The following is a 20787-nucleotide window of genomic DNA, read 5'->3' on the forward strand; positions in this document are numbered from 1 at the left end:
GAGGTCCTGGAGTTGCGGCAGCTCAGCCCCTCTGCAGTGCTAAGCACTGGGCCGCCACACCAGATCAGGTCCCTCCGCGGGCAGCCGGAGTCCCGCCCTTTCCGGCCCAGAACCCGGAAGCGTCGGGGACGCTTGTCTTCCGGCCTCAGCGGGATTGCGGCGGGAATGTTTTCACAAGGGAGGGGGCGTGTCCTACGTCAGCACGTCTCGGCGTGCGGTGGACGTCTTCCGGCAGCGACGGAAGGGCTTCCGGCAGGACCGGGACGCGCCTGCGGGTCTCCGGGTTTCGTGTTGTGCTTCAGGGCGAGCCGGCCCCGGAGGCGTGTGATCGGTCGGAGTTCTCGGTGTCGGCTACGGTAACCTCTTCAGCCCGCCAAGATGGCGATGCAAGCGGCCAAGAGGGCGAACGTGAGTAACAGCACCGACGACGTGTTCCCGAACCTCTTGACCCGTCCTCCTGCGGGCAGGGACCCTAGACGTCCCTATAACCCCTTTAGGATCTTCTCAGCCCAAGTCTGTGGCAGAGACGAGTCTGAATGGGTGTACTAGCAGCTAGAACCTGGAGTTCCCAGACCCGGGACTTTGGGGGATCCGTGTCCCCCACAGAATGCTTCACAGGGAGCAGGAAGTCTGACTCAGGAAGGCTGAGTATCATGTCGGGTGGGGGACCTGATGGGTTGACCTGTTTGAGCTCCCTATCTGCGGCCCCCTACCCTGCGCCAGGCCCTGGGCTGGCCACTGAGGATACGACAGTGCTTCTGCTTCTAGCCTAATGTCAGAGGGTGGAGTGCTGTGGAAGCACGAAAGTAGTCGGCCGTGAGTGGTGATGGGTGTAGGGTGAGGACAGGTGATGGAGCACCAGGATGTGCGGGGTGAGGCTGAGGAAGTGGCAACAGGTTGCCAAGTGAATAAAGAACTTGGGTGACCGTTTGTTTACTTATTTTGAGAAAAGATGTGTGACTTGAGGTGTATTTGTGTGCTGGTAAAAACGACCTAGCAGAATGGAAGACATACATGGCATGGGAGAAAAAAAAAATCTAAAGTTTTGTGTGAATGAGGCCGGGCAGGTGCTCGATGGAGGGGGCTCGGGGGGTGGGTAGAGCAGAATGCACTTTGAGGAGTGTGACGACCTTGTGATGGGTCCAAGAGCCAGAGTGCCCTGGGGAGGCAGGTGCATGCTGCAAGGGAGAGGTGTCTGGAACGCAGTGCTGGGACGAGTCCAGGTTGGGATGGGCTCAGGTGTGAGGCCACGAGGACCCCTTTTCCAGGACTCTGCTGGTGTGAAAGGAAAAGAGAGCAGGTTAGGTCGGTAACCACAGAGCTGTTGAGTTTGTCCTGCTCACCTGCTGTGTCCCTGAAGAAGGCGCTTAGTGTTTTTTGAATGAATGAGGGACCCAGAGAAGTACTTTATTTTGTGTGAGGATTAGCAGGATGTGAGCAGCTGCTCCCAGGAGGAGTAGGAGGAGCCAGAAGAGAGAAAAGGACGGTAAATTCCCAGGGAAACAGGGACTCAGTGCACTCAGAGGGCCTGAGCAGGGCGCTCTGTGCAAGGTCCCTCCAGCACACGGACTCTTCTTCCCACGTGCAGCCGAAGCATCGGCAACTTCTAAGGGAGGTTGAAAATCCCGCTTAAATTCTACTGGCCAAGGCCTAGTTTTGTAGTATCCGTTATTGCTTTCTTATACTACTTGTAGTATCCGCTATTGGTTTCCAATACTACTTTAGAAAGTTTGTGAGAAAATGAAGTGAAATGAAATGATAACACAATAGTGAAATCTGTGATAATTTTTGCATAATGTGCATTTTCCATGAGAAGCATTGCTGCATTGCTTTGCCAAAGAACAGCGCATTTTCAGTGCCACAGGTTGTGCCTGCTGCCCTTGACTGAGTATTACATATCACCTTGACTGAGTATTACATATCACCGAAAAGAATTTTTAAATGTGATAGCACTCCTGTTCCTTGTAAAAATGACAACATGCATTCATATTTCCCATTTTAGATTCGCCTTCCACCTGAAGTAAATCGGATTTTGTACATAAGAAATCTGCCCTACAAAATCACAGCTGAAGAAATGTATGATATATTTGGGAAATATGGACCCATCCGTCAAATCAGAGTGTGAGTCTCAGGCTTTTCAGTTATCATTTGGAGAAGGTGACTGCGTGATCTTGAATTTCGGGGTGATGGTGGACGGCAGGGCCCCCTGTGTGGTGTACAGTACAGCAGGCGCACCCCGGAGTCCTGGGACTCACAGATTGGAATCACAGGACTGTCTGTTTTAGAGGGAGAGATTGCCACAGCTCAGAGAGTAAAAGAACCTTCCTAGTCTCTTTTCAGTGTTTAGTGACACTAAATGCAACCTCTACAACAGCTTTTGTTTTTTGGGTTTTGTTTGTTTGTTTACGATTTATTTATTTTTATTGGAAAGGCAGATATACAGAGAGGAGGAGAGACAGAGAGGAAGAGCTTCAATCCGATGATTCACTCCCCAAGTGGCTGCAATGGCTATTGCTGATACACTCCGAAGCCAGGAGCCAGGAGTTTCTTCTGGGTATCTCACGCGGGTGCAGGGTCCCAAGGCTTTGGGCGGTCCTTTACTGGTTTCCCAGGTTACAAGCAGGGAGCTAGATGGTAAGCGGGGCCGCCTGGATTAGAACCAGTGTCCATATGTACCTAACGCGTGCAAGGTGAGCACTTTAGCCACTACGCTACCACACTGGGCCTATTGCACAGTTCTACTGCCTCTGCACTTTAAGTATCATGAAAGGCTGCTCAATTAAGAAAACATCTGCCCCCCCCCAAAAAAAATAAATAGAATAGATAGTCAGAAAAATACAAGGAAAGCTTAGAAGCAAACAGGAAACGATCAGCGTGGATCCACATATACCTTACTAGATAGGACACAAAGATTAATTACTCCTCACTAGGGGATGGAAGATTTCTCTGCACATCCCTCCTAAAACTGTTTTGCACCTCAACTGTTGACAAAGGCCTTGTTAGATTTATAAGCCAGTTTAGATTATCCTGAAATCTACCAAGTTCAGCAAAATCATGCGTCAACACAATAAACTGCTAAATACTAAAATGAAAACAGACACAAGACAGCTGAATAGTACCCTGTATAGCAGCCGGTTCTGTGTACAAACAAAAATTGAAGGGTCAATGAAATAGTCACAGGATGTGGTTAAGAACTTGCACTGTTATAATGTATTGATTACTCAATACCATGTCAATTAATTCCATAATGTTGTAAATTGTAGTTGATGTTGTGCTGGGGCTTTCAATTGATTGGGATGATATTCTGCCAGCTCTGCCTTCAGACCATCTTGAAGGACATTTAGTTTGAATCTGTGGAAGTGTTTTGCTTGGCATGTCGCTTGCAGGCTGTGTGAGGCCCCTCTTCTCACTGCTCCCGTGGCATCCTCCATGCATGTCTCTTACTAGTTATGACCGATGACCGTGGGCTCGCCTGTCTCTCCTCCATTCATGTCTCTTAGTTATGACCGATGACCGTGGGCTCGCCCGTCTCTCCTCCATGCATGTCTCTTACTAGTTATGACCGATGACCGTGGGCTCGCCCGTCTCTCCCGGCAGCCTGAGATCTCCTCCAGGACTGGTGCCATCTGTTCTCTTTGCCTTGTGTTAGTAGTACATCTCATCATGCCTGAAACATGAAATAAATGCATGTAAGAAAATGGTACTTTGGCCTACTCTGTGGCATAGCAGGTAAAGCTGCTGCCTGTGGTACCAGCATCCCATACAGGCACCTTTTCGAATCCCAGCTGCTCTACTGATCCAGCTCCTGCTACTGTGCCAAGGAAAGCAGCACATGATGACCCAAGTGCTTTGTCCCCTGCACCTACATGGAAGACCTGGAAGAAAGGCCTGGCTTTCAGACTGGCCCAGCTCTGGCTGGTGCAGCCTTTTGGAAGTGGCTCACTGGATGGGAAATCTGTCTCTTCCCTTCTCTAACTTTGACATTCAGGTAGTATAAATTAATAAATCTTTTAAAGAAAAAAGTGTCAGCATGGTTGTGATTACTTTATGAAGGTGTTAAAAAGTTTGTACAGCACTTAAGAGAGACTTAGGGCCTGGTGCAGAAGCCTAATGGCTAAAGTCCTTGCCTTGGATGTGCCAGGATCCCATATGGGTGCCGGTTCATATCCCGGCTACTCCATTTCCCTTCCAGTTCCCTGCTTGTGGCCTGGGAAAGCAGTTGAGGACATCCCAAAGCCCTGAGAAACCTGCACCTGCATGGGAAACCTGGAAGAAGCTCCTGGCTCCCGGCTTCAGATTGGCTCGGCTTCAACTGTGGTGGCTGCTTGGGGAGTGAATCATTGGATGGAAGATTTTTCTGTCTCTCCTCTTCTGTAAACCTGACTTTCCAATAAAATAAGTAAATCTTTAAAAAGAGAGAGAGAGAAAAAAGAGAGAGAGATACTTCGGTGGAGAAGCTGGAAAACCAGATTAGAGAACAGATATTGGAGCAGGGGCCTCTTCAGAAGGTGTACGGGCCTGGTGCAATAGCCTAGTGGCTGAAGTCCTCGCCTTGCATATGCCTGGATGTCATGTGGGCGCCGGTTCTAATCCCAGCACCCCTGCTTCCCATCCAGCTCCCTGCTTGTGGCCTGGGAAAGCAGTTAAGGACAGTCCAAAGACTTGGGACCCTGCACCCATGTAGGAGACCCGGAAGAGACTCCGGGCTCTTGACTTCAGATGGGCTCAGTTCTGGCCACTTGGGGAGTGAATCATTGGATGGAAGATTTTCCTCTCTGTCTCTCCTCCTCTCTGTATATTTGACTTTTGAATAAAAATAAACCTTTTTTTAAAAAGTATGTCAGAACATTGTAGAGCTGCGGTGCTTCCTTGCCCTCTATCTGCAGTGATTGTCACCACCTTGCCTCTGACCATGACCTCATGTCACCTTCCCAGAAGGTGTTTCTCTGAACTAACAGAGGGGCTGCCCTCTTTCTTCCCAGTAACTGGTGTCTCAGCTCTATACTTGTGCTGTACTGTTTCTCACAACTTGTAATTATTTCATCTTTATGCATTTAACATCTTTTTAAAATAGCCATTACTTCATTGATGAGGAAATGAAGCTCAGACTTTTTGTTGTTTTGACTTTTTATGAGAGGTAGAGTGACAAAGTCAGAGAGAGGGTAAGAGCTTCATTAGCAAGGAGCCTGAGCAGAAGCAGAAGGGCTGGGTGTCTGGTATGGAAAACCAGCATGTTAACGTGCTGTGCTGCAATACTGGTCCCTGTTTAATGTCCATTGCTGGTTGACTAGATGCTCCTTGGAGGCAGGGATGTTGCTTGTCCTTGTCACTGTGTAGTTCTACTGTCACATACAAAGAATGCAGTATGTATTCGTTGAATAAATCCATAAGCATTTAGGATGAAGAACCTGGGTCTGTGCTTGAAATTGAACAGTTGCTGGTTTTCTGTTCCTGCCCCATGGCCCTGCCTTATCACAGACTTTGCAGCCCACCCCGGGATGGTCACCTTCCCACTGTGCCAGGCATGAGAGGTTTTCCTACAACCTGGGATTTTGTTCTTTGCTAAGCACCTCCCCCTTTTCCCCCAATGACCTCATTTGAAAGGCAGAGTTACAGAGAGAGCAAGGAAAGTGAGCAAGTTTCCATCCATTGGTTCACTCCCCAGTGCGTGTAATGTTGGGGGCTGGCCAGGCTGAAGCCAGGATCCAGAAGATTCGCTTGTGCTCCCACGTGAGAGGAAGGGTCCGAGCATTTGAGCCAGCCTCTGCTGCTTTCCCAGGCACATCAGCATGGATCAGCCAGGACTCTAACCAGTGTCTACATGGGGTCCTGGGGTTCTGGGGCTGCAGGCAGATGATTAGCCTATTGAGCCATTATGCTGGCCATAGAATTGAGTTTGTTCTGTTTTTTTGTTTGTTTGTTTTTAGCTTTATAGATAAAATCTTATTAAAAAAAAGTAGAGGAGGGCCCGGCGGCGTGGCCTAGCAGCTAAAGTCCTCGCCTTGAAAGCCCCGGGATCCCATATGGGCGCCGGTTCTAATCCCGGCAGCTCCACTTCCCATCCAGCTCCCTGCTTGTGGCCTGGGAGAGCAGTCGAGGATGGCCCAATGCATTGGGACACTGCACCCGCGTGGGAGACCAGGAAGAGGTTCCTGGTTCCCGGCTTCGGATTGGCGCAGCACCGGCCGTTGCGGCTCACTTGGGGAGTGAATCATCGGATGGAAGATCTTCCTCTCTGTCTCTCCTCCTCTCTGTATATCTGACTTTCCAATAAAAATGAATAAAATCTTTAAAAAAAAAAAAGTAGAGGAGAAAATATTTGTCCCAGATGCATTTTTTCCCTTTTTGCATGCATGGCCCTATGGAAATAGAAGGAATTTAAGATCACTCTTTGTCTCACTGATGGCCTCTGTTTGTCATGGAGATAAAGTTAACATTTTAAGTTACCATTTTTTTAAAAAGAAAAACATTTATGCAGCATGTCTACCCATGTGCTTCTTTGCTGTCTGGGCAGATAAACGTGTACTGTTTAACTGCAGGGGGAACACACCCGAGACGAGAGGAACAGCTTATGTGGTCTATGAAGACATCTTTGATGCCAAGAATGCCTGTGATCACCTGTCAGGGTTCAATGTTTGCAACAGATACCTGGTGGTTTTGTATTACAATGCCAACAGGGTAAGTACAGCCACAGTTCTTGCTTGGGTAGCTTATTTGAATTAACATGGAGCTGTACTGCAATGGGAAATGTGTCCTGAGATTTCTGTTCTGGGCTGGTGCTGGTGTGGTAAAATGCACTTGGCTGTAGGTCGGTCACCGCTGGTGGTGATGCTCAGTCAGCTGTAGGTTGGTAGCTGTTAACCTTGATGCTTCCTACACTCCAGGCATTTCAGAAGATGGACACAAAAAAGAAGGAGGAACAGCTAAAGCTCCTCAAGGAAAAATACGGCATCAACACCGATCCACCAAAGTGAAGGCTGCAGCCTACATTTTCATTTTGGACTAAAACCCACAAATGTGCCCACCACTTTTTTTTTCTTTTTAATTAATACTTAATATTGCAATTCTAATTTGACATTTAAAATAGCCTGCTTAAAACTTGCATGCTTGGATGTATGTTGGAATCTATTGTATTAATAAACTTGTAGCTTTTGTAAAACATACAGTATTTTCTCTTGCTTCACCTCCTGTTTGCCATCAGGAAAAAAATCAAGTATCCCTTGAGCACTGTGAACAACTGTGGGCAGTCCTAAGGACACTGAGCTGTGGCAGCAGGGAGCGTTTGCATTCTCGATGTCCCTGGTGTCCAGGCCAGCGCTTCGCCATACTAGGACTTGTTCCAGTGTTGTCCCGTGAGTGCCATTGGTAGCGAAGTCTCCTTGGTAACTCAGTACCTAGCTGCCTGCAGCAGGTAAGGAAACCAGAGCTCTTCACATTGGTTGAATGAATAAAGTACTTACATGTAAAGCTATTCTAATAGTAACAAGTACTTATTATTATGTGTTTAAGATATTTTGCTTGGGGCCCGGCGGCGTGGCTTAGCGGCTAAAGTCCTCGCCTTGAACGTGCCGGGATCCCATATGGGCGCCGGTTCTAATCCCGGCAGCTCCACTTCCCGTCCAGCTCCCTGCTTGTGGCCTGGGAAAGCAGTCGAGGACGGCACAAGGCCTTGGGACACTGCACCCGCGTGGGAGACCCAGAAGAGGTTCCTGGTTCCCAGCATCGGATCGGCGCGCATCGGCCCATTGTGGCTCACTTGGGGAGTGAATCATCGGATGGAAGATCTTCCTCTCTGTCTCTCCTCCTCTCTGTATATCAGGCTTTCCAATAATAAAAAAAAAAAAAATCTTAAGAAAAAGAAAAAAAAGATATTTTGCTTGCACCCATGTGGGATGCCAGCCTTGAAGGTGGAGGGTTTAGAGTCCTAAGACACAGTGCTGGTCTCTGGTCATTCTTTTCTTAAGATAGAAGTTAGATTTAAAACTATCTTAGGCGACCTGGCATGATAACCTAGCAGTTAAAGTCCTTGCCTTGCATGGACCAGGATCCCATATGGGCGCCAGTTCCAACCCCGGCAGCCCTGCTTCCCATCCAGCTCCTTGCTTGTGGCCTGGGAAAGCAGTCCAGGGCAACCTTGGGACCCTGAACCCACATGGGATCCGGAAGAGTCTCTAGGCTCCTGGCTTCAAATTGGTTCAGCTCCGGCCATTGCAGCTACTTGGGGAGTGAATCATCAGATGGAGGTTTTTTCCTGTCTCTCCTCTCTGTGTATCTGACTTTTCAACAAAAATCAATAAATATTTTTTAAAAGAAAAAAAAAAGATATTTTGCTTGAAATTCAGAGTTACAGAGAGACTTCCAGTCTGCAGCAGCCAAGGTTGGGCCTGGCCAAAGCCAGGAGCCTCATCCAGGTCTCTAGCATGGGTACCGGGACCCCCATCCTCCTCTGCCTTTTCCCATGTGCACTAGTCGGGAGGTGGATCAGAAGCGGTGTGGCTCTCGCTTGACCTGGTAGCCATATAGGAGGTAACTTAACACACTGCACCACAGGGACAGCCCCAGTAATAACAAGGACTAAGCAGACCTGTGTATTTGTTTGATCCGTACTTGCTTTACAGTTTGTGAGAATTCTTTGTCAATATAAATACCTTGTCCTTAAGATCAGAGGTATAGGGGCCAGCATTGTGCCATGGTGGATGAAGCCATCTATGACCCCGGCATCCTATATGAGTTTTGCTCAATGTCTTGGGTACTCCGTTTCTAATCCAGCTCCCTGCTAATGGCCTGAGAGAAGCAGCAGAAGACAACCCAAATACTTGCACACCTGCACCCACAGGAGAGACCTGGGAGGCACTCGTGGTTCCTGGTTTTGTCCTGGCCCAGCAGGTGCTATCGCGGCTATCCAGTGGATGAAAGATGTCATCTTCTGTCTTTCTAACTCTTTAAAAACAAACAAATAAATCTTTTTAAAAAGAGAAGAACAGAGATCTGTTCTAGAAATGGCTGTTAAGATGACTGCATTGCTAGAAATTGGAGAGCAAGCTGCCTAGACAGTGGTGATGGTTGTTAAAAGTCGAAGATTGTATCTCTATTTAATATATCCACATATGTCTCTATATAACCTTGAGTTATTAAACTTCTGCATGTATTTTAGACCTTATAGCAGATCTTTACCATAAATAAAATAGTTTATGCTCATTCTTACAAGTTCTTATAGCATGGAAATAACATGGTTGTTACCACATTTATCATATCTTGGCAGGTTGAGACAGGTTTTATTTTTCTTCTGATAGTGGAGGAATGGGCCAAATTTTAAAACATGGCTTATTTTGTGTGTAACTGGAAACTAAAATCAATTTGAAGGACTGAATCTGAATTATTGAACAGAGAGCATCAATTCTACTTTAAAATGCTTTTAACTTTGAAATCCAGTCTTATAATAAGAAAATAGGCTTGTTATACTCCTTTTACCCTCTTCAAAGCTAACAGTTGGAAATGAACAAATAATCTTATTTATTATGTCCTAGTGGTTCAGAAAACACTTACCAGAGATCAGATAAGCTTGTCTGAGTAGAGTGAGCAGGTAAGAAAGGAGTCGTCAGTGTGATTTTCTTTTTTAAAAGATTTATTATATTTGAAAAGGCAGAGTTAGAGGAGACAAAGATTTTCCATTTGCTGGGTTGCTCCCCAGATGGACTAGGCCAGAGCCACAAGCTTCATCTGGCTCATCCATGTAGGTGCAGGGGCTCAAGCAGGGAGGTGGGTTGGAAGTGGAGCAGGTGGGACTTGAACTGGTGCCCATATGGAATGCTGGCATTGTAGGCAACTGCTTCACTCACCACCTCACAGTGCAAGCTCCCAAGAGGAAAATTTTGTATCAGCAGTTGGGACCTGTCCATTATTTGGTCTTGCAGGTCTATCAGCTTAACTTTATGAACGTAAAGTTAAGAGTTTTAAAACTTTGTTCTAATTGTTGAGAACTCTGTAGACTGTCCTAGTTAAGTTACCAAATCTTTACACAGTGGAGGATGCTGCAGAGAGAATGAAATGGAATACTGCACAGGAGATCTAATGCTTGCATTCTCTGACTTTTTAAGATCACTGGGTAAGTGTGTCCGTGTTACATATGTGTACATACGTGTCAGAGCTGCTTAGAGTTCACTGACTAAAAGTTTGAAAGTGACTAATAGGACATAGGTCTCATCATTCATATCTTAATAGTTTTTTCTGGCATTTCAGATTCACTGGTTCACTCCCCAAATGGCTGCAGTGGCTGGAACTGGGCTGATCCAAAGCCAGGAGCCAGGAGCCTCTTCTGAGTCTCCCAGGCAGGTGCAGGGTCCCAAGGCTTTGGGTCGTCCTCGACTGCTTTCCCGGGCCACAAGCAAGGAGCTGGATGGGAAGTGAAGCAGGTGGGACACAAACTGGCAACCATATGGAAGACCTTTCATTCTCTATAAACCTGCCTTTCCAATGAAAATATATCTTAAAAGGGTAGGGGTGGTGCTTCCATGAAATATTTCTCAGTTTGTTTGTAAAACCAACACCCTTTCTTTTCTCACCAGTAGCTGTTTGTGTTTGGTCTAGAGGGCACCTGAAATAGTTCTTAATGTCATTTTCAGTTGTCCTGTTGGCATCAGAGAAGGAAACATATCTTTTATACAGGCTGAATTTTGAGGAATTAGGGGCTTTTGGGGTCACCAGGGAGAATTGGGAACCTAGATATTCTGAAGGAGACACCCAGAGAGGAACAAATACAGCACCTTGTGGCTGTGACTGGCTGAGGGGCACAGCAGCCTCCTTCTCCTTCCACCCTCTCCGTCTGAGGCACTGCCTCTTCGTTAACAGCTAAGCTCTCAGCAGAGTGCCAGGGAGCAGAACTTGCAGAGAAAAGAGGTCAACAGAACGAGCAAGGTGGCACAGCTGACCTGTACGCTGTACGTGATGTCACATGACGCGCCTCAGTGGGTCTGTGAGGGGAGTTGACACGGCCTCCCCAGCTCCTCCCTCCTCAATCTGGAATTGGTGCCCTGGCAGAATAACTGCTGCTGGCCCGGAGCCTCCTGACCAACTAAAGGGAAGAATCCATTAGCCACAGTGGTTCAGGCCCCTCTGACCTGCACGGCAATAACAGTAAGCAGGCTGGTTATGAACCAGGGAGCTGCGTAAGCGCGGATGAAAGTAAGCAGTCTATGGAAACAGTGCAGACCTACATCCTCCTCAGCAGTGGCTTCCTGATGTCGGAGCACATCCAGAGGAGCCTAAGCGGTGTGTGAGAAGACAGCTAGGAGCTGTACCCGGTTTGCCAGAGCAGCTCCCGAGGGGGCTTGGGGTCTGGAGGGCCCTTCCTGGGCCTCTTTTGTTCCCATGCACGAAGCGTTCTCTTTGCAGTTAGCTGAGGGAAGCTCATTTCTCTTATTTACTCCAAGCAAAGAGAGATTGCAAGTTCACACAAGGTGCTGATAGCCCACACTGGATTGCTATAGGCTCTAGAATTTGGACAGAACAGGCACCCTTGCTTATGCAGACAGTTCTGGGCCGGGCGGTGAGTGGCAGGTGATACCAGCTTGCAGAGCTAGAGGCTCGGTGGTCATTTTTACTGAAAAGCGTGCAGACTGAGGCGGAGTGCATACACTGGCTGTCACTCTGTAGCAGCCCGAGATCTCCTTTAGTCTTTCCATGGGCCTTGAAGTCCTTCCTGCCTACAATAAGCAGGGACAGGAATTTGTCAAGCACAGAGCCTTTATTTTACAGATCATTTCCAAGGACACTGTTTGAGCAGCCAACAGGAAGAGAGACAGTGACAACATAGGTGACCGACTCCAGTCCCTCCGTGTACCCCGTGGACAATTGCATGTCTGAGCACCTTGTGTGTCTGGCCTCAGTGGAGGTAAGGCAGTGATTATGTGAGCCAGACAACTGTTCTGTGGTTAGGAAGGGCTGCTACATGCATCGCACAAAACGCACAACCTGGAATGTTCCGTCTGCAACCGAAGTTTCCTCAGGCGAAGATGTGTGTGAACAATGAGGAACACAGAGCAGCTGAGGCAGAGAGGGTGGACGATGCTGAGGGGGAGTGAGGTGAGCGCACTGATCGAGGGCCCCGCACTGGAGGCCGTCCCAGCGGTGGCGCAGGCTGGCAGGGTGAGTGGCCGCCGCCAGCGCCTTCCTGCCTTCACTCTAAGTTGAGCAGCTCCACGTCAAAGATGAGGGTGGCATTGGGAGGAATGACACCGGGGTGGCCTGTGGCTCCATATGCCACGTCAGGGGTGCAGGTCAGCTTCGCCCTCTGCCCCAAGCTCATCTGGCAGGGATGGGGGCAGATGGGGAGAGGAGAAAGAGGACCGAGCTTGATTTAAAAGAAAAAAGTGAGAGAACTATGGCATTTCCCCAAACCATGCACATGGTAACTAAAGATCTGAGATGCACTTGACATGTGCCACGTTGAATTTGTGCTAAGAGCTAAATGCAGATTCTGCCTCACAACAGAGACAGCAACGTGAGGTAACTCCCAGAAAGTTGCCAGTTCATGCATCCGACACTTCTGACTGCTTGTTCCACAAGGAATGGCCCAAATGTTTGCGTCTATTCCCAGCTGGTCCTCACCCTCTTCAGAAGTGCAGAGTGTACAAACATGCACAGGCACGCATAGGTAAGTTGGTGATTGGAGCAGTTCCTGAAAGAAGCTCAGAGACAAGAAGCCACACGAGGTGGTGAGGGCCGAGGCCCAGCTAACGGAGCGTGACACGGCTTCATTCACAAAGGAGAGTCTTCACCGAGACTCATCCCTGCCGTCTTGGCCAAGCTTAAGCACGCTGATGTATCAGTTTTGAAGAATTAATTTTAAATTTGAATAAGTTGGCTTAAAATACTATCTCCATGTTACTGTCCTGGTTTTGGTCATTGTAGGGCAGTCATGTAAGATAGTAACACTTAGGGATGCTGAATAGACTACTATTCAGAAACTGCTGTTTCTGAATATATAGAAAGTCTGGAATTCTTTCTAAAAAATTTTAAAAACAAAGACCTGCCCCACCCCAGCTCCTGTCTCAGTTCCAGCCGGTGGGCCCTTTCCCAACAAGGGAATGTGCTTGATCAGGTTGGTTCCCCACGGACACAAAGGCCTGCTGGGGATGCAAGGCCAGGATGGGACACTAGGTGGCGCTGCCATGCGCTGGCGTAGAGGAGAAAAGCTCCTCTGGAGGAGACGGCCCCATGGCTTTGCCTTGGTCCCGTGGCCTCAAATCCCTTTTATGGAAATCCTCATCCTACCTGAGCTGCACCTTCCTCAAAGCCTTTGATGACTTCCTGTTTGCCAATTCTGAACTTGAAAGGTTTGTTTCTGTCTCTGGATGAATCAAATTTCTTCCCATTTTGGAGCATTCCTGTCAAAGCGAGAAGAAGGGGGAAAGGACAGTGGTTGCAGGTCAACTCCCAGTTCAGGTTCCATGTACCAGAAATGTCATTCCCCACTCCTCCACTCCCCATTGGATCAGTTGCCCATGACAGAGACCACACACTCCCCTTGCCTCACCCCACACAGCCTCACTAAGTCCGACACAGCTTGGCTGTCTGTCAGTTTTCTCCATTTCTGTCACCACCACCCCGGGGCCTCACCTAGACCGTCAGCCTCAACTGCGGATAGCAGAGCCTCCCAGCTGGTCTTTGTGCTCCACTCCCAGATTACTTTTCCCTTTAAATGCGGATTTCATCATGTTATTCCCCTGCTTAAAGCACTTCATGGCATCCCAAGGCAAAGTCTTAAATACCTGCTTTGCACATAGACACCCCAGCATCTGGCATATGCCTACCTTAAAGCCCTTCTTTTCCTTTCTCGTATCCTGCTCAGCTCATGACTTTCTCAAACCCCTCTGCACTTTCTAATTTTCTCATGCTGCTTCCTCAACCTAAATAAGGTCTGTACATTCAAGGTATTCCAGCTTTAGGTTCAGCCCCCTTCTAAGGTTCCCAACATTTCCTGAAGTTTCCAAGAAGTACGACTCAAAAGAATCCATCATCACCTTCTGCAGTGAACAGTTTAAGGTGACCCTGCTGGTCTATGGTGGCCTCCACAGCCAGGCTCTGTGAAGCCAGGGCTTGCCAGGGCCACCCTCCAGCAGTGTGAGCACCCCTTGTCTTGCAGCCAACACACCTTGTCATCCCTGATGGACACCTGCAATGGCTCTGCCCTAGAGACCAGAGCCTGAGGAAACAATGCAAGGCCAAGACTTCTTCTGCAGTCTGTGGATCACTGCTCAATGCAATTTGTGAACAGAGAAAGACCTGGCCTGTAAGTCCAGGGAGTCAGAAACGGGATTCTGACCTCACCCTGGCACTAAAGGGGCGCTGCTGGGCACATCACTTCTCTTAGGGCCTCAGACTGTCCAGCTTGGTGTCCAAGCACCCACGATTTCACTTCCTAATTCCTAAGGAAAGTCTTCTTTACCTCCTTTCCAGCAGGTTAAATTAAGCTCTTGCCCTCAGTACTAACAAGCAAGACAGAAAACCCTCTGGCCAGGCGAGATACCCAGATGGATGCCAAGGAAATGAGACGCAGACTCGCGCATGCATACAGGTTGCTGCCAAGATATTCCAATACAAGAGATGCTTATGCATGCCCACATGTGTGCGTGCACATTGCCTGGAGAGGGAAGCCCTGGTGGCCAAAAATGCTCAGGAATTGTTTAAACACATGGATTTGCATACATTCACACAGACACATACTTGGACAAATACGCACACACAGATGCACACACACACTCGCACATTTACAACTCCATCTGCAGGATGATTTCTCATCCCAAGTTCCTTTAGGTCTCATATGATTTCACCTGCATCAGGCCGTGGACAGTCATCTGTTGCTACAAGTTCAGCCAAAAGCACATGGCCCAGAAACAGCCATATGTAGGAGTGTATGGCTAACAGTCAACAAAGATGTCACAGGAATGCAGCAACTGGGATGATATGTAATGTTGCTGTATCAATTGTATACCCATAAGGGAAAAACAATGTACACTCACCCCTATCTAACCCACACACAAAAATCAATTCTAGGGACCAGTGCAGTGGTGCCGCAGGCTAGTCCTCTGCCTACAAATGCCAGCATCCCATATGGGCTCCAGTTCATGTCCCGCTGCTCCACTTCTGATCCAGCTGTCTGCTTACGGCCTAAGGAAAGCAGCAGAGGATGGCCATTGTGGTCATTTGGGTGGTAAACCAGCAGATCTCTAACTGTACCCTTCAAGTAGATAGATAAATCTTCAACAGAAAAAAGAACCCCTGCTGAAAGGGATTAGTATGAAAAAAAAAGTGCACACATTGTGAGAGGAGTTTGAAATAAGTATGACCAACAGAAGACTACAAATCCAAAATACATTAAGAACTCCTATATAAGTCAGTAAGAAAAAGACAGGGAACCTTTTTAAATGGAGAAAATGCAGGCGTCCTAAAGTGGATACCCACGTGGCCAGTAGGCAGCTTGGGAAAGGTATTCAGTGCCATTGCTCATGAGAGACATGCAAACCACAACCACAGTGAGCTATCACCAGAAACAGCCGTACTCCGTCCCAGGCTGTGTGTCCAATCCTTGCTCCTCAAGTTTTTCACTGACTGAATTGTATTCATTTGAAATAGTGTGAAAGGCCTGTTGGTTCATTCCCCACATACCCAAATGGGCAGACCTGAACAGGCCAAAGCCTGGAACTCCCATCTAGACATGACAGATGAGTGGCAGGGACTCACGTACTTGAACCATCATCTGCTGCCCTCCAGGGTATGCCATCACAGGAAGCTAGATGGGAAGCTGGTCCAGGACTCGAACCCAAGCACCCTGATATGGGAATGAGGGCATCCCAAGCAGTGCCCTGACAACAGTGCCAGATGCCCACCTGGGCATTTGTGTTTGAACATTTCCCAAAAGTCCCAGTCTCCTGCTGTGTCTGATACGGCTGTGTGTCTCCAAACCGAGCGACACAGAGCTGATGTTTGTGTTCAGTACACTGCACTTGCTCGTCTGTGGGTATTGTGAAGACTTTGGGAAAGGATGTTGTGGTTTCAGTAACCTGATAAATACTGGTCTGTCTACAACATGCAGAACAGACAAATCAATTACCTGGGACGAGGCCCCAGAAGACCCACAATAATTAGGCCACATCAGCAGCAGATAAAACACAGCTCCAGCCTGCTGACGTCAGCCACTGGCAACACAGCTGCTGAGAAATATCCGCACTTTGTGCCTGGGATTAACCTGGTGTCTTACATTGGCCTGGAGAACTGCTAAAAATGGCCCTCTGAATCTGCCTCACAAGTCAAGCCAGCTTGTAGGATGCTGAGTGACTGTCACCCCATTGGGAGGCAAGTTGCGAGGGAGAGCATCCCCCACCCCCTTTACCCCTGGGAACCAACACAGTCAGACTTAGGCTGTCCCTGCCAGAAGGCCTGAAAACTCACCTAGGGCCATTAGAATGTTGCTTAGCTCACCTGGCCTTCCACTGCAGCGCATCCAAGAGGACTCAGCAGAGGCAGGGCACCCCCAGTACCTAGAGATGGGCTCCACCATTGCTTATGCTCATACTGCATTCCTGCCTCCAGGGACCTGCCTGTCCCCACCCTCATCACAGCCTCAGTGAGGGGCAGGGGCCCCAGTGACCCACACAGTGAGTGCCCAATAACTATGGACTGCACTGCACATTCTCTTGTCAAAGAGGAAAGAAATTTCCCAACTTCTCTTCTGATGGAAAGGGGGTGATTTCCAGGCTTTCAGACTTCCCTGGGCAGTGGGGGGAGGGCCCCTCCCTGCCTGCATGGAGGGAAGGATGGAAGGGGACATGGGGGCTTGGCTCACCCAGAAGCTGCCACAGGGTGGCCTTTTGCTCATATGGGGGCAGGGGGCGCTGCCCTGGCAAGGCCTCCTCTCCCATTTCCACAGCAGAAGTGGTCACAGGGAGAGTGCCAGGCTGCCCTGGGCAGGAGAGGGCCCTGCATTAGCAGGAGCCAGCTGGGAACCTACAGCGGACAGAGCAAAGGAACCTACCTGTGTAGTGCACCACACACGTCTGGCCCTTCTTGGGGAACGTCCTTCCTGCAAGAATACATGGAGTCAGGGGAAGGAACACTCACTTGGGACACTCCAGCGTGAACGTGACCAAGAACGTTGGGTCCCCAAAGGGTTGCGTGCCTGGTCTGAGCCTTGAACCATAGTCGCCTCTGGCCGTGTTTTGAGCTGTTGTCCCTGGTTTCCTCCATTGCAGTCCTCTCTTGCTGATTTCCACCCCCCCTCCCTTTTTTTTTGTTCCTTGGGCTTTCTTTGGTCCTTTCCTTTAACAATGATGAACTCTTGGGCCCGGCGGCGTGGCCTAGCGGCTAGAGTCCTCGCCCTGAAAGCCCCGGGATCCCATATGGGCGCCGGTTCTAATCCCGGCAGCTCCACTTCCCATCCAGCTCCCTGCTTGTGGCCTGGGAAAGCAGTCGAGGACGGCCCAATGCCTTGGGACACTGCACCCGCGTGGGAGACCCGGAGGAGGTTCCGGGTTCCCGGCTTCGGATCGGCGCGCATCGGCCCGTTGCGGCTCACTTGGGGAGTGAGTCATCGGATGGAAGATCTTCCTCTCTGTCTCTCCTCGTCTCTGTATATCTGGCTGTAATAAAATGAATAAATCTTTAAAAAAAAAAAAAAAAAAAAAACAATGATGAACTCACTACAGTCTCAGTGCTGCCTGCGTACCAGAGATACAATACATGGACTCATGAGGAAGTTGGGGAGATGGGCTTAATAGGAGATGGTGATGCAGAGGTGGGCTCTGTGGGGATGAGGCGGCACACTCCTTCTCGATCTTGCCTGAGCACCTAGTGTGTGCCACGCCCAGCGATGGAGTAGTGCACAGTACAGACATGCTGAGTGAACTCTCCTGGGGGCTGCCTGCTAAAGCAGGGAGACAGTGAGCAAATAAACAAGCCTGGATTAAGACCAGGGATACAGTGGGATGTGCGACTTTGCAAAAAGCAATCCGGAAGGCTTCCTGGAGAAGGGGTCATTTGAGCTGGACCCAGTTCTGGGAAGAGGAAGTAACAGGTGCACAGACCTTGGGGTGCACACAGAATAGGAAAGAAGCAGGGGGGTGTCAAGAGGGGAGCAAGGGCTGGGTCCTGCAGCCCCCTCCCTAAGCCGCTGCAGTGTTCAGAACCACAGCAAAGCGTCAGAGGATTCTGAGCAAGAAATGACATCATCTGAAGCAAGAGTTGGTTAGATCCCCGGAGCTGCTGTGTAGGCAGGGTGGGCGCCTGTCGCACGCAGTCATCCAGACAAGAGACTGACAATGACTCGAACGAAGGCCCTGGCATAGAGGAGGGAGCCGGAGATGGATTTTGGAAGTGGAGCTGACAGGGCATGGGAGGCCAACTGAGTTGGGGTCCAGGGTGAGGGGAAAGGAGAAAACCAAGAGCGGGGCCTGGAGCCTTTGCCTCTGAGCTTGCTTCCCAGAGCTGGGAAGGCTGAGGAGGGACAGATGGTGGGGGTGGCAGTCTTAGCGGAGGCCATGCTGCCAACGGGCAGATGGGGAGTCGGCATGGGAGGTATACATTTGGGCAGAACCGAATGCCACAGGGCTGGATGCAGACCAAGCTAACATGGCCAAGGCTCAGGAGCACCCTTAAGGAGAGCAGGGTGACAGGAGTTGCACCCAAGAGGGACAGGAGTCAAAGGACACAGGCCAGGGAGGGGACTGCATGGGCGGACGCCAGGAGCTCTGCTTCCCCGCTGGAACCCTAGGGTCGGGAGACAGCACCAGCTCAGTTAAGCACTTGCAGAGTGGCACCTTCCACAAACTGCAGGCAGCTGGGGGAGGCTGGAGTGAGGCAGTGGTGGGTGGAGAAGTTAGTGAGGGGTTAAGTGGTAGGTGACCGGGTGACAAGGCCAGATCACCAAGGGCTAGAGAGAGGAGAGATCAATGCAAGATTTTCCGCCTGGAGGAGAGCACGTCAAAAACGCCTTTGCATGGTAGGGAGACGGCCCCAGAGGCCGTAGAGCAGGTCAGGACGCCCAGTACGTGGGGGAGGGGGACAAAGGATCCTGGAGCCCAGAGGCCAACGGGATGGGGAGCGAGGGTGGCCCGCGCCAGGAAGTCCTTCAGGGAAACCTGGTGGAAATTTGCTCGCCAGGCCCCGCAGACGTGGAGGCTTCTGTTTGAATTAACTTTGATTTAAGAAAGCGCAGAAGGTCTGCACAAAACCACTCAAGTTCTTGGGCAGCGGGGCAAGGCCAGTCCCGCTGGCTCTGCGCGCTCTCCGGGGCCACCCAGGTGGAAGACGAGGTCTGGGGTTAGAAGCTCAAGTTTGACGACCCTGGACGTGGACTGGGTGGCTGTGATGCTGGTGAGGGGGTGGGGAGGACACCACTCTGTCCCCGGCTCACTGCAGCTCTGCCCGGAGCCGCACGCGGGCTCGGTGGCGATGCAGTGCAGAACCGGACTCCTGGTCTCGAGGTCTAGAGCTCACCGCGCCGGACAGGGGCAGCGGGGATCAAACCTGCTTCCCGGGAATCAGCCCGGGAAGCGGTTCCAGGCGCCAAAGGCAGCCGGGGGCCCCCGGGCGGTGGCAGACCCCGCCTCCGGGCCGCCGCCTTCTCCCCCTGGGCAAGCGGAGCCAAAGGGGAAATATGGGGATCGATCGCCTCTTCAGAGACCCCAAGAATCCCGTCGGGGGTCTCATCCCGCCGCCTCCTCCCGGACCCGCCTCACCACCCCCCAACCCCCAGCCGCCTCGGCAGCAGACCCCTGCCCAGGACCCCACTCCTTCTCCTCCCTCGACTCGGCCGCCCGGTACCGTCTCCGGGGGAGATGGTCTCGATCTCCACGCCCATCGCGGTCCCTCAGGCCCCGCCTCCAGGGGGGTCCCCGCTGCTGCCCGACCCCGGCTCGGCTCGGCCCCGGCCCCGCCGCAGGCGCTCGGCTCGCCGCCCCGCCGCCGCTGCAGAGCCGGAGGAGGTGCGGCTGGAGTCGGGACCTGCGCGGGGAGGGGCTGCCGGCACGGGGGCGGCGGGGCGGGGCGCGCGAAGGTGGGGTCGCCGGGGCGGGGCCGGGGCAGAGAGACCTGACGTGGCTGCTGCCCTGCCCGGCCAGGCTGAGGACTGTGAGCCCACTGACCCGGAGGGCGGCGAGCGCTAGTAGACACTCGGGTATCCGCACGCCCATGCTCCCGTGTAGCTCTTCCATCCTTCCCTCCATCCATCCACCCAGCCACTCATCCATCCACACAGCCGCCCTTCAAGCCATCTGTCCAATACACATACAATTATTTTTTTTAAATTTGTAAGAGAGAAATCTTTCACCCCTGTCCCAAGGCCATCACAGACGGGAGCCAGGAACCTGCAACTCCACCTGGGGGCTTCTCCAGGTGCATTATCAGGGAGCAGCTGCACCACCACGCAGCCTCCCTCCACCCCCACCCTCATCCTCATTTATTTAGAAGCTCTGGTCGGTGAACCTGGGTCCTGCAGGCTGGGGGAGGGGCGGTGGGGGAAGCCTGGCAATGAAATCAATCCCTTAGATCCATTGCTGAGTGCCAAGGAACTCCTGGTGGAATCAGGGGGAGGCACGTGGCCTGGTGACACTTCCCGGATCGGCAGGAGCAACAAGGGCTTGACGCGCCCGAGTCTCCTGGTCACCTCTGGCACAGCATGTTTTCTAGCTCGGACAGCACCCTGGAAATAGAGGTGGATCCCCAGGAACAAGGTGGGATCTACAGCTGGAGTGTGAGGACTGCGGGCGCGAAGGCCTGGAAAAACAATGAGTG

The 20787-nt window shown here is 50.7% G+C and overlaps 3 protein-coding genes across 5 annotated transcripts in view; 1 reads left to right on the forward strand and 2 right to left on the reverse strand.

Moving 5' to 3' along the window:
- The window catches only part of UBXN2A (UBX domain protein 2A), a 208826-nt gene that overhangs the window by 109658 nt on the left and 78381 nt on the right, over positions 1 to 20787 (reverse strand). The gene's annotated exons all lie outside the window — the stretch shown is intronic.
- Positions 228 to 7163, forward strand: SF3B6 (splicing factor 3b subunit 6). The gene is made up of 4 exons (XM_004582634.3): positions 228 to 408; positions 2003 to 2121; positions 6540 to 6678; positions 6885 to 7163. The coding sequence occupies exons 1-4, from the start codon at positions 379 to 381 to the stop codon at positions 6972 to 6974; spliced, it is 378 nt and encodes a 125-aa protein (XP_004582691.1). The 5' UTR covers positions 228 to 378; the 3' UTR covers positions 6975 to 7163.
- FKBP1B (FKBP prolyl isomerase 1B) lies at positions 11731 to 20011 on the reverse strand. 2 transcript variants are annotated; one of them, XM_004582632.4, is made up of 4 exons: positions 19819 to 20011; positions 17033 to 17080; positions 13273 to 13385; positions 11731 to 12349 (listed from the first exon to the last, which is right to left on the reverse strand). In XM_004582632.4, exons 1-4 carry the CDS (start codon positions 19853 to 19855, stop codon positions 12176 to 12178), a joined length of 372 nt encoding a protein of 123 aa, XP_004582689.1. In that variant the 5' UTR covers positions 19856 to 20011; the 3' UTR covers positions 11731 to 12175. The 2 variants fall into 2 exon arrangements, with proteins under 2 accessions (XP_004582689.1, XP_004582690.1); XM_004582633.3 differs by having other exon boundaries at positions 11731 to 12304; positions 19819 to 19999.

This window comes from Ochotona princeps, chromosome 8 (assembly GCF_030435755.1).
Source record: "Ochotona princeps isolate mOchPri1 chromosome 8, mOchPri1.hap1, whole genome shotgun sequence".
In the NCBI taxonomy this organism is placed as follows: domain Eukaryota; kingdom Metazoa; phylum Chordata; class Mammalia; order Lagomorpha; family Ochotonidae; genus Ochotona; species Ochotona princeps.

Bases quoted from the DNA above. Each gene is read 5' to 3' on its own strand.
- SF3B6 (XM_004582634.3), top strand. From the start codon at position 379: ATGGCGATGCAAGCGGCCAAGAGGGCGAAC. The intron at 2,122-6,539 runs GTGAGTCTCAGG...GTTTAACTGCAG, and splicing joins CCCATCCGTCAAATCAGAGT to GGGGAACACACCCGAGACGA. The intron at 6,679-6,884 runs GTAAGTACAGCC...CCTACACTCCAG, and splicing joins TGTATTACAATGCCAACAGG to GCATTTCAGAAGATGGACAC.
- FKBP1B (XM_004582632.4), bottom strand. From the start codon at position 19,855: ATGGGCGTGGAGATCGAGACCATCTCCCCCGGAGACG. The intron at 17,081-19,818 runs GTACCGGGCGGC...GTATTCTTGCAG, and splicing joins GACCATCTCCCCCGGAGACG to GAAGGACGTTCCCCAAGAAG. The intron at 13,386-17,032 runs GTAGGTTCCTTT...TCGCTTTGACAG, and splicing joins GTGTGTGGTGCACTACACAG to GAATGCTCCAAAATGGGAAG.